The 15,077-nt window shown below is 38.8% G+C and overlaps 1 protein-coding gene across 10 annotated transcripts in view; it reads right to left on the reverse strand.

Moving 5' to 3' along the window:
- Window positions 1-15,077, reverse strand: part of LOC121520131 (adhesion G protein-coupled receptor L2-like) — a 145,305-nt gene that overhangs the window by 40,681 nt on the left and 89,547 nt on the right. For 6 of the 10 annotated variants that reach the window (XM_041803419.1, XM_041803424.1, XM_041803420.1 and 3 more), the window contains 3 exons: window positions 11,220-11,320; window positions 8,025-8,210; window positions 3,660-3,698 (listed from right to left, as the gene is read on the reverse strand). In XM_041803419.1, the coding sequence (XP_041659353.1) occupies window positions 3,660-3,698; window positions 8,025-8,210; window positions 11,220-11,320 (326 nt within the window). The remainder of the gene's footprint in view (window positions 1-3,659; window positions 3,699-8,024; window positions 8,211-11,219; window positions 11,321-15,077) is intronic. The other 4 variants (XM_041803427.1, XM_041803422.1, XM_041803425.1 and 1 more) reach the window with 1 other exon arrangement.

Genomic DNA, 15,077 nt, shown 5'->3' on the forward strand with positions numbered 1-15,077 from the left:
ATGACACTAAAACAAGCTAGTAGCTCTGCTAATTACTGCAGGAACATGAGCTAAATACTAATGTCAGCTTGCTAAAACGCTTATGGTAAACTTCACATCAGTAACCATACTGATGTGAAGAAAATGTTATGTTTACCATGTTCAGCTTTTCTGTTTAGTTTGTTTGCAAGCTAATTAGCTCTAACACAAGGTGCAGCTGTGGAAAGGCTTTGGCTTTGTTGTTGGACAAATTAAGATTTTAAATAAAGAAGGCACAGATTAAAGAGTTGAAGGTTCACCTTAAAGAGGGAAATGTTTGGGCCCAATTTGTCCAAAAGTTTAAGAGATATTCTACTTAAAGGGAGCTCCGCAGAATTTTACACATCAAAGCCTGTTTACAAATCTTCAGTGAACTTTTATGCTAATTGTGTGATTTAAGTACAAAGCTTTTTTTTTATTTCAAAGGAAATTACAAATGTTTGATATTTTCTTCAATCAAGTCTCTTGAACAGCAACCCTTAGGACAGACAAAAAAAATTCAAACAGAATTAAATTTGGAGTTGTGTAGTTAGCTTACTACCTTTCTGTCATTCTGCTAGATAAGCCAGAAGCTAGCATTAGCTGCTAGCATGACTCATTTCAATCTTACACTGATCTGTTTGAGGTTTAGTTTCAATGTGGGTAAAACAAACGCCTGGTTTTGAAGAAATAGAAGTATATAGAGAATAAAAAGTACAATATTTCTGGTTTTAGCAACTCTGTTTTCTCAAAGGAAATTCACAAACCTGAATATTTTGAGATAAATGCTAATGTAAGCTCTAACTAGTTAAGGCTTACTGACAAGGTATTTTAGTTACTGTGCTATCAAGTACTTAAAACAATGTGCAGCTGTGGCTAATGGAGGTATTAGGTCTGCTGATTAAATGCAGGCTCAGACTACATGATTTTCTTGGTCGTTCATGACAGCACCGTGTCTGACTACCCGATGAGACTCTTGTCCCGTCTTGGCCAACAGCCTGGCAACACAACAAGTGTGATCCCAACCACTCATCATATGCTGATGTTACTGTCTCCAGCTTCACTATAATGGCTCCACATAAATCCTGGGGGGGAGAAAGAGTGGGGGCTTGTTGCTCTGGTAAATGGTGATGCAAAGATATAGAGGAAATTCTCTCCTCCATATTGATAGGCATTGGGATCAAGGGTAGAAAGTAACCAGCCTAATTACATTTACTCAAATTATTGTAATAATTGAGTAGCTTTGGGGTACATGCACTTTTCAAGGATATTTTGAAATCAGTACTTCTACTTCAGTAATTTTTAACTGTAACTGTACTTTTACTTGAGTACTGTACTCTTCTATTTCCACCTTTGTTGACTACACGCTAGCATGAATCCACATCACATCCCAAAACAGCTGCTGAACACAGCAAAACCTGGAGTGTTGTTATCTCAGGGTCAGGGTCTCCCAAAGGGAAATTTAAACTCCATTCTGAGCTACATTTTATTCAGTGTTAAAGTTATTTGATAGTGTTGATCCTCCAGTGTTAGTTCATCCCTGTAAAGTCAATTGATCTAAGTCTCCCATCATGCCCTTTGGCAGAGTGTTTAGTTTCCTGTTGTACAGTGATCATTGGAAACGGGCATATCCATCTGCTTTGCAAGGTTAGGAAGATCATATTTAACTGTACAACTCATCAGTATCTACTCAGTACTCAGTAATCAAAGTAAACTTTTAAATAATTTTACTTGTGTAGGTTTATATACCAGTACCATTATCAAAGTCAATTTTAACCAGAGTAACTGTACTTTTACTTTAGTACAATAGTCTTGTACTTTTTCACCCTCTAATCATGATACACATCATTGACATCAGGAGAAGGTGCCAAACTAGACAATGATGCAGGAAAAATTCAAACAAGCTAGTCTTGTTGAACTGTGGTCGTGGGTCGTCTTGGGCATGTTGTTGATCATGTCACACAGCAAGAGGGTTTGATGTCCCTGATGCTCAAAATTGGCCTGACATTTGAAAATGAGTGGCGATGATGCAGTCATGCAAAAGCTGTCTGAATTAGTGTAGTCTGAGCCAAGCCTTTGACAGATTTCAGAATTGGAACTGAAGATGTTCCTGGATGAAGAGTTGAGGGATCGCTGATGTTATTCCAAATCATCCTGAAGGGCTTATTGATTATCTGTGTCTAGTTGTATGACTTGCTGAAGAGTAGAGAGATATTTTACTAAAATGGGACTCACACACCACAGTATTTTACACATTAAAGTCTGTTCACTTGTCTTTGGCCGACTTCTGTAGACTACTAATTAAGTGATTTAAGCACAAAGCTTTCATTAACTCAAAGAAGGTTGTGAAAGTTTATTTTTTTCTCTTGAGTCATGAAGACAAAAAAACAAACAAAGAAAAAAGAAATAGAAAATTGTATGCTATTCTGTCTGAGACTAGACTTTGGAAGCTACATTAGCTGCTAGCATCACTTACAGTACAACTTATCTGTTGGTAGTGAAGTAGCTTTGTGGATTTATAAAGACAGAAGTATGTGGGGAATAAGAAAAACAATATCCTTGTTTTGTTTTGTTTTTTTTTTTTGCTGCATTGATTTTAATCCATTTTAAAGCTGTCCACTGTGGATAAAACAATGTTATCGCAGTGCACTTCTGAAACAGAGCACTAGTTTCAAGGCACAAATGTCAACCTTAGGGCGAAACAGGAAAGTTTTGGGATAAACAAAGTCATTAGGATTCATCCTCTGGGCACCATGAATGCCTATACAAAATGTCATGGCGATCCATCCTGCATAATTCAGTCTAGACCCTAGTGGTACACAGACAGATCGGCCTATATTGACTCTGTGACAGTGTCATCTATAGTGTCATGCTGCTAGCATGGCTAAAATGATGTTTCTAAATCTCCCTTTACTCAGTGAGAAACATTTCAAGAAAAACAACCAAGCCAACAAGAACTACAAAATCACATTTGTTCTTTGCCATGCAAGGCAACATCCCAAATGTTTACACCATGCCCTTGTCTTTCAGAGGAAATGAAAAAAACAAACGCAGAGGAAAACAAAATGTCTGGGGGAAGACAGAAAAACCTGAAAGGAACACAAACATATTAATGTGCTCAGAAATTAATCTCACAGACAAAACATAAGTACAACATGGAAGATTTTTTTTCACTTTCTGCAGGGACAAGGGAGACTAGAAATTGTACAATGTAAGCAAGTGAAAATTGAGCACACTGCCACTTTGATCACACTTCTGGCTGACAGGGAGGTGCAATTACGACCGTGGGAAGGCAATTATTCACACAACGTATGAAAAGCCGACAAGAGAGACAGAGAAAAGAGTGGGGGAGGTAGAAGTGGAGGAGGAGAGAGAAAAATGAAAGATGTACAAGTGATAGCGCACAGAGGAGGGGGGTAAACAGGACAAAGACAGAGTGATATTGACGTTGGCATCCTTAGATGGACAGAATGACAGCCGAAAAGACAGGCGAGCCGGATGAGGAAGCAGCTATATCTTGTACAAGCGGGTCACCAGGCACACATACTGTAACGAGACAGCCAAGGACATGGAGACAGACAGCGCTGCATGCCGCTGGTCAGGCATTAGGGATGTGTGTAAAAAAGAAAAGCGACATGAAAAGCCTACAGTAGTAGTTATACCTTCATATACGCCCTGCATGTCTTCTCTCTTTTTTGAAGCTTTCCAAACAACAAGAAGATCAAACACAAGTAGACAGATCATAAGAAAAGAGGAAGCATTAAATCATGCCACTTACCATAAATTACAGATTTAATGAAAAGAAGAAAAGGCACAAGTCCATAAAACACCATGACAGGGCAACAGCTTTAAATGGTTTTCAGGGGAGCTTAATATGAATATGGATCACTTAATAGTGAGGCGACGAGATGAGAAAAGCACAGCAGTGTGGAGGAAAAAATGCTGAGACTAGACTCTGATGCTCACCATTAGTGATGCTTTAAAATACACTGAGAAGATAAACAATGTGGAATGGGGTCATTTGTATTTCATGCTATGGAGAGAATAATAAAGTACTAGCTCTTGTAAAAAGACCTTCTACTGGTGTGTTGGCATTAAATAAGTTGCCTTGTCTTCCTAATTGAGTAAAACCAGGGAAAAGAACATCATTTAGCTCTCATAGAACTGGAAGACAATGAGACAGAATGTTATTTGCATTCAGACTAAAACCACCACATCATAACTTACCATAAACTGGACAACACAATTTAGTTCTTCATTTGCAGGGAAAAGAGGCATGAGAGTTTAACAACAATACCAGAGTTTTGTGACTTTAAAAAAAGAGCATCTTAAAACATGTATACTATTTGGTAAACATTATCAGTGTTTTCTACAGAATGACAGTATTTGGGTGATAGGGGCAGCATCATTTTGTGGTTTTATTTCTTATGTGTTTCTTCTCTTTTGATAGCTTTCAGCAGCAACATGCTGTACAAACACGATCGAACAACATCATGCCTTTTAAAATATTTCACTCAATATTCCATAACCATCACAGGAGGGCTGCATTTTTGAAGTCTTCTTGTTGATGAATGTACTGAGTCCAGGATAGAATATCGGCAGCAAACAGCTGATATATAACACGATGCTCCTCAAACGATGCATTTATGAGAGAAATATACTTGTGCACGCCTCTCTCTTGTGCATGAATAGTGATGATAAACTTAAACAGAAAGTAAGGAAATATGTGTTCAGTGTAATATTTCTTAGCGGCCTGTCTCTGAATCCCCCATTATATGAAACCTGGCATGCCGATTCTTGAAGCAAACACTTAAGGCGACCTTACACCAGAAGACTTTGCTAAAACTCTTAAAAGACTCTAAAAAGACCGACACCTGAGACCCTCTCACATCTAAAGACTACTAGTTTTTGTCGGCAAGCCGTTGAGTTTTTAGTATCAAACTAAGATTTTGCAAAGACCTTGGGTCTCTAACTACAAGACTAGAATACGATTCCTTTAGAGATTATTTCCCATCATGCATCTGGTGGAAATTCACAACAATTTTTGATCAGAGAACAAGATGGAGATGGAGATGGAGATCACATTTGAGTTAATACCTCTTATAATCAGATCTTTTTCAATCATTTGCATTGAGTAGAAACAAAAGGAAAGACATCGAGGCAACTTCGCATGTTACTGCAAAAACTATTCACTTCAGAATAAAATCCTGTATGAAAACGCAAGTCGTCTCACCACCACTAAATAAAATGATCAGGCTTTTATTTTAAAAATCCCAGTGACACTTTACCATACCTATCATAGCCTGGAAGAATTGACAGACAAGGCACACAAACACACAGGTGCAGAGATCTGACTGCAGCTCTGAGCAAGAACGCTTTTCCATCTCATGAGTAATGAGCGGACATTCAACGGCTCTAGATTGAGCTACGCTCCCGTTGGTCGTGGACGATGGTGGCTTTTCTGAGAAACACAATTTGCATACTACCAAACAAAAGCTTCATATCAATATCAAACATGTTTGATATTATCATAATGCAAGACTGAAGAAAGAATGCCTTAAAACTGCTAAAATCAGGATCTTATGACCACCATACACCTAATGACTGAGACAACAGAAGCGAGGTGCAATTTTAGAAAGACTCCCATGATTTTACTCCAACCTTGGAATTTTGTCTGCGACTTTGAAATCAAAGGAAAAGTCATTCATGTAAGGCCGCCTTTACTGACCACTGTAGAAGGGCCCATGCTCACAGGTGCTGACAATCAGGTGCCAGCCAAGCTGATTGTAAGCACCTGGGGGTACTGGAAGCTCAAAACAAGAGTAGCAACAGCAAAATAAGCTGTTTGGCACTGAGATCTAGCAAATTTTCATGTGCACAACCCTCATACTCAGCTCTGCTGCTCATCCCACAAATGTTCTTTATAAATGTGGCACCATTTAAAAGGTAAATGATGAGCTTTCCAGCAGCATAAGAAGTATTGCCAAGAAGTATTGTTACAACAAAGAAATGTCCTCACTTTATGTGCTACATTTACAAGAACTGAAAAAAGAAATAATGAATGAATATGTTCATCGTAATTGATATTGTAGTTAACGTAAACTTGCATAATAATTTTTAAATCACAAAGGCATAAACAGAAACTGCCTGAAAAAGTACAAAAAAGACAAAAACCCTGCAGCATGGTTCATAGAGCCACTAGGGATCCCTACATACCCAAAACAGCCAGCAGGTAAAAATTAACTGCTATTAGATTGCAATGATTTTCATTAATGGCACTGATAAAAAGCAATTATTTAACCACAGACAAAAAATCTATTCACATTTTTAAAAAAATTAACCTTTTTGCCTGTGGTATAAGGTTGATTCATGGCTTCTAATTAAGCAGTGCAGCGGTAGAAAGTTTTTTTATTGCAACATCTATTGCTTATCTCCTGGTGTGAAATTAACAGAGGGAAAATCAATGATCTCTTATGGGGTCAATTTTACCCACATAGGTATAAATGGCCATTTATAAAATAACATAAACGGCTGAGATATGCAAAAAAAGAAAAAAAAAAAATCATGCCACCAGGTGCTACAAAACAAACATTTAAGATTAATAGACTTTGAAATTTTATCAACACATAGTTCGATACAATTAAAGAACAGCTTTTGTAAATTTCACCTGATGGCGGTTAGTGTTAAACCAGTGGTTCCCAAATGGTGTGCTGAGTGCCATGAGAATTTGCACAGCTATGCATTATTAATATAACAACACATTAAGATACTTTAACAGGAGCAAAAGAAGCTGTTCTGCATGTATATGTCCATGATGTTCCTTGAGATTCTGCCTTATTCTCAGGTGTGCCTTTGGTAAAAGAGTTTGCAAACCACTGATTTTAAAAAAAGCAAGCTGTAGGGGTGCACACATTGACCACCTGGTGACTGGAATCAGCCAATTTTAGGCCTGTGCCCGATCTAAGACTGAAACCCAAGCTGCAAGTTTCATGTCACTGTGACACAAAGTACGTGACAGCCACACACACGCACACACAAGCTTACATGTCTATATTGTGGAGGTAAGATGCCCATCAGCAGGTGTGAAAAAGCACTGACCTGAACAGACGATCTTGCATCTACACTGACCAAATAAGTATGTGCACAGGCAAATTTAGACAAAAACTGAACTAACATTTAAGTAATCATACATAAGTGTTTGTTTTTGCTGTTTGAAATATACAGTTGTTGTCAGACCTTAAAGGAACTGAAAATGGGAATTGGCCAAAGATATTTCAACCAGGGTTTCTGCAGTTAGCTGAAGCAATCATTATTTCTAGCAGGAAAAAAACTCTGGTATGGTCCTTTAACTTCAGTCATCATTGCTTGTAATCATCCAATCACACTGTGTTGTTGTGATGTTCAAATTGCTGAGACACGGTGAGCGCTGCAGAGAGAAAGCTACTCTTATCTTTAAATGCTTGATAGTAATGTATCACTGTGAACATTAAGGCCCAAACAAAAGCCCTTATTTTGGTGGAAATCACCTTGTTTATGGAGCAAATGCTGTCTGGAAAGTCTGCATAACAATGTAATTTTTCAAACTGCCACTCATCTCTCCATGGAACTGCCAGCAGCTGAGAGACGTAGGCAAGTTTTAGGTCTCGCTGAGTGCTTGCTGGAGCTCTAGGGGAGAGCAGTTCCACACTTGTCAGCAATGAGGAGTTATTCTTTGTGTTGGTAGGGGGCTCATGGCCATTAGCTCCTTTAAGGTGGAACTGCCAGGTGAGCCTGTGTTTCCAAAGCCGGTAATTACCAGGGAGCCGAAGAGGAATGAGCTTCCCCTCAGGGCGAGACCTGCCTCCCTAGCCCCCTCACCTGACACTGTGTGTGTCCATGAATGTGGGTGTGTGTGGATATAAGGAGGAATGTATGTGAAGGGTTGTGTTTTGGTAGGTGTAAAGCTAAAGAATGTCTAGAGTCATGCCTGTACAGACTCTGGACAAAAGGAGGGAGAAGTTAAAGCCAGACAGGAATTTCCACAGTACCTTGTTGAAACTGCGTCCAGCTGAGTCCTTCTCGCTGGGACGGAGTTCCTGCAGCTGAGCATCCAGGATATCCACGAGTTGCTCCATCAGGCGCACCGAGGAGCTCACATCTCCGGCAAACACCGGGCCCTGTGTGTGGCGTGCCAGTTCATTGGCCAAATTAGCAGCATTTTCACCGCTTCGGATCTAAAAACAGCAACAGAAAAAAACACATATTTTTCAATGAAGCATCAGTAAAGCAGACCTGAGATGCTTCTGTATGTGAAGCTGAAATAATCCCACAATCCATTGCAACAGTGCTTATTCAGGAGGGTAACTGAATGCAGGAAGACATCAGCATTACAGTAACACATAATTAAAATGCATAAGAGAAAAGAAAAACATTGGAGTAATCAGTTGTATTGATAAAGAGTTAAACTTTGACCCAAGTTGTTTCCTATTTTACAAAACATTCTAATTTTGATAATGTAGTAACCTTAATGGTACGATGCTTTGGTGACCAATAAACAAGAAATCAATGCATTAGGTACTAAGAAGAAATGAAGCATTATACACGCAGTCATAAATCCAAAATGGGACTGTGAAATTCCACTGTCAATTAAATTTCACAAAGAAATAGCTAGAGCAGCTAATGTCTTATCATAAAGACCCTAATTAGGAGTGGCAGAGTGGGAAAAACATTCATACTATGCAGCCTCTGAGGTGTAATTCAGAGTCAGAGATACCGGAAATTTCTGTCAGCTAGGATATCTCACACTGTGAAAAGAACTACTGGAGTGTCGACAAACCACTGGAATAATGGCTGCAAAACCACTGCAGTGAGAGCTTACCTCTAAATAGACCTCAATATCAGCGCAGACATAATCAGCCAGATATTTACTTTTTCTAACATGCTTCACTTGATCACAGAAGATTCATGTTAGGTCTCTACTTTTCCTGTGCTCCAACAACACTGCTTTGGAAATAGTTACAAATTAGGCCTTTACAATTTGTAAGAATTAAACAATGTGGGATAACATTGTTCAGTATTGATAAAAAAAAAAATAAGTGTGAAAAATACAACAAAAATTAAAGACTGCATATTAACCACAACTTATAGTCTTGTCTGTGTGCTGCATATTTACCAGGGCTACATTTACACTGCAGGCCAAAGTGACTAAAATCTAATTTTTTGTTCAGTCAGTGCCTATAAAAAGCATTCACCCTCTTGGATGTTTTTCCCTTTTATTGTTTTTATAAAACAATCATAGTCAAGTCAGTGTTTAGTGCATGCACCTTTGGCTGCAATCAGAGCACAGAGTCTGTGTGGATAGGTCTTAATTAGGCTTTCACATCTGGACACAACAATTTGACTCCATTCATCTTTGCAAAACTGCTCAAGCTCTGTCAGGTTGCATGGGGATCAGGTATGAACTGCCCTTTTCAAGTCCAGCCACAAATTCTCTATTGGACTGAGGTCTGGGCTTTGACTCGGCTAAATCTTCTCCAATATCTTCTCCGTTATTTTGACACATTCATTTTGTCGTCTACCTTTACAATCTTCCAAAGTTAGCTGCTAGGAAGCATCCCCACAGCATGATGCTGCCACACCATGATGTGCAATGTTTGGTGCCCACCAAACACAGCGTCTTGTCTGATGGCCAAAAACACCATTTTAGTCTCATCAGATCAAAAAACTTTCTTCCACTTGACCATGAAAACTCCCCCCTCAACAGTGGCTTTCCCTTTGCCACTGTTCCATAAAGAACCCAAATACTTTTTGTAGGCACTGTATGTGACTCATGTCATTAAAATGACACTGTAATGTTTGTATGATGTGTGGGGCATAACATTTCTACTGCAAAAAGTTTTAAGCTAGTATTTCGACACAAATTTCAGCTTAAAGAAGTATTGCACCTTCTGCGATTTGAAAATCACAGCAGGCCATATTGTGAATTAATCTAAATTTCGACCAAGTGCTCCACCCTAGTCACAATTAACACACCCTTTACCACTTCAACAAACATATCAGTTTGTTAGATCATTGCACCTACCATTTAAAGATCTAGTGTTCTCTCTTGATCATAAAACAGTACCTCTGCATTGCAGACGGCCCCAAAATCCAGTTAATGATACAATCCAAATACATTAAATCCATAAAGATCCATGGATTGCTGCAAATCTGTGAATAATATACATTTTGATTCACTCAAGCAGAGATCTGGAATATGTAACTCCATGAAAATGATGCAGAATTTCACAACAAAATCACTCAGGGGAAATTTTGGCTGGTTTTAAATAAACTCTCTGCAGTACAAAATGCCTTAAGCTCTTGCTTTAAAAATGACAGTAATGGAAACTGAATCTAATAGAAGTCAGTGGTTGCAACAATCTTTTCTCAAATTAACGTCCACTTTAAGAATTAATAGCAAAACTTACAGCAAATAATTACGATTAACAGATTAGCTCTGTCTGTTTTCCTGTTGAGTTCTAAAGCTGACTCATCACAAATGTTCTGCCTCTCTAAGTTGCCTCTATATGTTCTCTGTGCATTGCATTTGGGGTAAAAATGTCAACCATGCAGTCAAACAGAAGGCTGATTAAGTATAAATACTGACTGTCTAAGTAGTATTTTTAGATTTTCCTATAAGCTGATTATAATTGCAGTCGGGGATGGAATTGGGACACCGCTCATCACAAAGTCATGCCACCATTTCCCCAAATCCCCCCTGTGAACACCCAGAAACCCTCACTTGAACTTGCTGTCGAAAGTTGTTTTTCAGGTCAGGAGAAAAAGGCTGTCTCATGCTCTGAATATAAGATGCTGTGCGTTTGTGCGAATTATGGCTGGTCCAGGCTTCTGAAAGTGAAACTGTGCGCCTGCATAAGATTTCTACCTTCACGTCTGTCGAACATCAAAGCAGATGAGCCTGTGAAGAGAGAAGCTCTGGCTCTTTTGATTCTCAGTAACTGACTGCAGAACTTGGCATTTACTCCTGATGTTTTGTGATGTGTGATAGCTCATTTCTTCCTGCAACATTTCAGTAAAAAAAAAAACCTTCAGTATTTTTGTGAAATTTACCCCTTGACCAGCTGGTGTAAGAAAAATAAACCACGCAAACAGAAAGGTTGAGAACTGCCACTGAACGCTTGACTTTCACCCTGTAACAAGTTTGTTTGCTGCTATTTTTTGTGATTGAAACATCCTGGTTTTACCTTTTGTGCCACTTGAGTCACCCAGTGGGAGGTGCAGTTGCTGAGGTCCGGGCCTTTGGAGCACCAGGTCCCTGCCACAGTACAGAGGAAGGAGGCGATGCCTGGAGAAACCACAAAATAAACACCATGATTGGAGAGAGGCCAAAACTTTTTCAGGAGTACAGTTTCTCATGCTGATCCCTCATTCATGCACTCTCTGCTAAAGGAAACTTTAACTGTGGGGCAGGAACAAACAATGTGAAAGCCTGCAAGCTGGAAATGAACAAAGAAAATGGTGCAGAGGGAAACACTATCGGGATCCTGCACAGCTCTGCAAAAACTCTTTGTTTTTGCCTGTGAACATTTTGGAATTGTAAACATTTATATAGAATGATATACAAGACTATGCGTGTCTAAATGAAATGCAGGATTATTGCTAATGAATGCCTCACAACTGACAAAAGCGACAACACAGACTAATTCCCTTTAACCCCCACAGTCAAAACATTGTCTCTTCTCTGCTTTCATCCTCCAATAGCGCTGCTTCATATTTTGACAGATCTGTCAGTCTCTGTGATGGGGTGTTAAGGTAACTTGGGAGAGTTTCCTGTTTGAGAATCATTAACAGTTGAAGTGATGTAACGACCAATCAGCACCTGATGACTTGCTAATGACGACTCTGAAACAACTGAGGGAATGCAGCTTGAATGTAATGACAATTATAAAAACATTCAAGACCTTATCAGAGTTTTCTTTGTTTCAACTCTCTAAATGCTGTCCTTCATCTTCATTGCTTTCAGGGCTTTTCGCATCTTTGTCTCCATGCACTTATAATTGGAAGAACGAGTATGTGAAAGTCGCATACAAAAAGGGAGAATATACATTATGACACTTCATCAAAAGGAGTCTTGTTACCTATTTTAGGGAAAGTGAAAGGCTCTCATCATTCTAGATTATAATTTCAAATTTGACATACCCCCTAGCTAAAATGTCACATGTTGTTACATGGTGTCAAAGATGGAAATAGCACATTAGTGCCTGAAGCACAAAGGGATATTTTAATACTTTTTAAAAGATCTTTCAAGTTTTCTTCCTGATCATTTGTATGCCTAAAGTGTGATTCTGAAACTCTCCTGAAAAGGTTGATTGTTGATTGAAAAGGAAAAGAAAACACAATCCTTGATTATCTCCAACAGAGTCCAGCAGCAGATAATCATGGTTATTAAAAATAGCAGGACTTGACGCTCTATGAAAAACAGCAGAAAAACATGCACACGCTGATACCAGCCAATACTATTGACCTTATGTGTTTTGTTTTTAATTTCCTGTCTACAAGAGAAGCAGAAATAAACCTCCAGTACATATATAAATTTAAATAGATAAGAGACACTGGGGTCATGGAAGGTCACCTGGATTGTTTCAAAGTTCAGTTTTTTATGACATGAACTTAATTATTATGCATGGAATTTGATTATTCTGGTTTATATTATTGATTAAGTCCTATTTATCATATTTTATACCATATGGGTTACATGCATTTCAATCTACCAGCAGCCTTCAGTGTTGGAAAATGAAACTAATGTAGAGGTGTAAAAATACTGCAGTTCAGTCAGCATTTTCAGCTGTAAATATTTATTTATTAGCAGTTATTGATTAGCATTTATTGCTGTTATTTATGTTTGGCGCTGTTGCTGTTCTGGGGTCTCCCTGCCCTTCCACAAGCCTACATGGAAAGAATTACGCAGGAACCACACACATTCCCGCACTTCCTATGTTGATAAGAAAAGGGTGGGGGAGGCTTGGAAGAGAAGCTTGCAGAGAGAGTGGCAGAGCATCGGCAGGCAAGAGCAGTTTAAATAAGGCGGCATAAGAGCCATTAGCCAATAGCGTGCTTAGAGCAAATCAGCTGGCCGTCAGCTGATGAGTGCTTGTGTGATATCGGCTGATCTCAATTATGGCACACAGCCCTATAGTGTAGGCTACAGTGTAGCTTCAACACAAAAGTACAAATTAGGCCCAAAGTCAAATGCCCATTTTTACGGCAGAAATAGATATGTTTACAGCCTGGTGCATAAATGATTTTGGTCCCTATGTCCAGCAGGGGTGGAGTTGATTTGACTTTTAAGTTGGCCAGTTTCAGCACGCAGCCAAAAGGTTGTTCCCTCTTTGCATTCCTGAGTGATCTGACCACAAGTAGTAAGCCTTAAAGCTAAGTGTGAACACACCCAAAAGTGTCCTGAGGACATATTAAGATCCTACAGCTCAAAACATATGCAAGGGTAGCCTGGTAAGTATTATCAGCAATGGTAAATACTCATGTGCGTTGGGCAGCACTAAGGACTGCCTACTCACCCTTGAAGACAATGCTACTTCCCACAGAGTTTAAACGATGGCAATGCATCTAGTCTTTTCAAACCAGCAGACGTTTATCGGTATGTGAATTCTGATCTCGAGTGGTCAGTGGAGATGCTTTGTTAATGCAAAGTGTAAACGCCTGCACCCATGTGCTGTCCGCTTGTTATCAGGTCACCCAGGATGGATTTTCAAAACTGTAATTGCCAACAGTTAGGTGGAGACAGCATTTCTAATACAGTGACCTCCCGCCAATTCAGAAACCACTGTATGGGGTTGCAGATAGCTGAGTGGTGAGGTCACGCCCCATGTGCACAGGCAGCCCGGGTGTAAGTCTAGCCTGCAGCTCCTTTCTCTGCATATCTCTCACCCACTCTCTCATCCCTAATTCTCCTCTCTAGAAACAAAGGCATAAACAGCCCAAAAATATATCTTAAGAAAAAGGAACCTGTACGATCACACTGAGACCACACCCATATTGTATACAGTCCAACTTCAATTCTTTAATTAACTTTAAATCAGACCAAATAAGTTCACTTATAGTCATGATGGGAATTCTGTCTCTTTTAGTTATCTGGCTCATTTGGCCAAGCTCAGCAAGAAGAGCGAGCTCTTTCATCTTTCAAAAAGCTCTTTATTTGGTTCTACTTTGGCTTCATTGAAAGAGCCAAATTTAGTAATGACATTCAATTGATATTTGTGTTGTTATTTTACTCCCGTAGTACTTAATTTTTTTTAATTAATGAAAATCTCATTTAATTGATTTCTGAAATATCTTAACTCGCCAAAATACCTTGTGTGCCAGTTGAAATCTGCTCACTGATTGGGCCGTATGACGCCCCTGGTATAAAACATTAATGTCACACCATCAAATACAAGTCCTTAGTGTGTGTTAGAGCAGGGGGGAGAAGAGATCCTCCTCATTCAGTAAATTAAATAACAAAAACTAGTTCTCAAACAGGATCTGAGACTGATCACTCACATTAAAGACACATTTTCTTCAACCACCTAGTTCTTGAATAACACTTCACTAAACCTTATGTATAGTGAAAAAATAATGTTAATCTAAAATAATGGAAACCAGGTGCTGGTTTAGGATAACTTTTATAGCTGCTAAAAGCCCTAATCCCTTCTATTCATCACTTGTTAAATCAGTTTTTTATAATCGCTGTTTCACACCAGAATCAGACAGGAGATGTAAATCTATCACCTTAATTTTAACAGAGAACAAACAACCCACTTCCTGTAAAAGCTGGGATCTATATCTAACAAAAGCTTTCTGTACACATCACATCTCCATAGTTTTCTGTGATCTGCTGGGCACTGTATTCAGGTTTTGAATAAAGGAAAATAAACACATATTCAGTTTAATGAGTGTTTACCTGCACATTAAAAAGCTATTTCAACAAGAAATATTTATGTTACAAAACATGGCGACTTCTGACTCTTTTTTTTTTTTTTAAATTGTATCTTTTATTTGGAACAGACAGAAAGATACGTCAGCATGGCATCATTAGTAAAAATAAA

Source organism: Cheilinus undulatus, linkage group 13 (genome assembly GCF_018320785.1).
Source record: "Cheilinus undulatus linkage group 13, ASM1832078v1, whole genome shotgun sequence".
Taxonomy (NCBI): domain Eukaryota; kingdom Metazoa; phylum Chordata; class Actinopteri; order Labriformes; family Labridae; genus Cheilinus; species Cheilinus undulatus.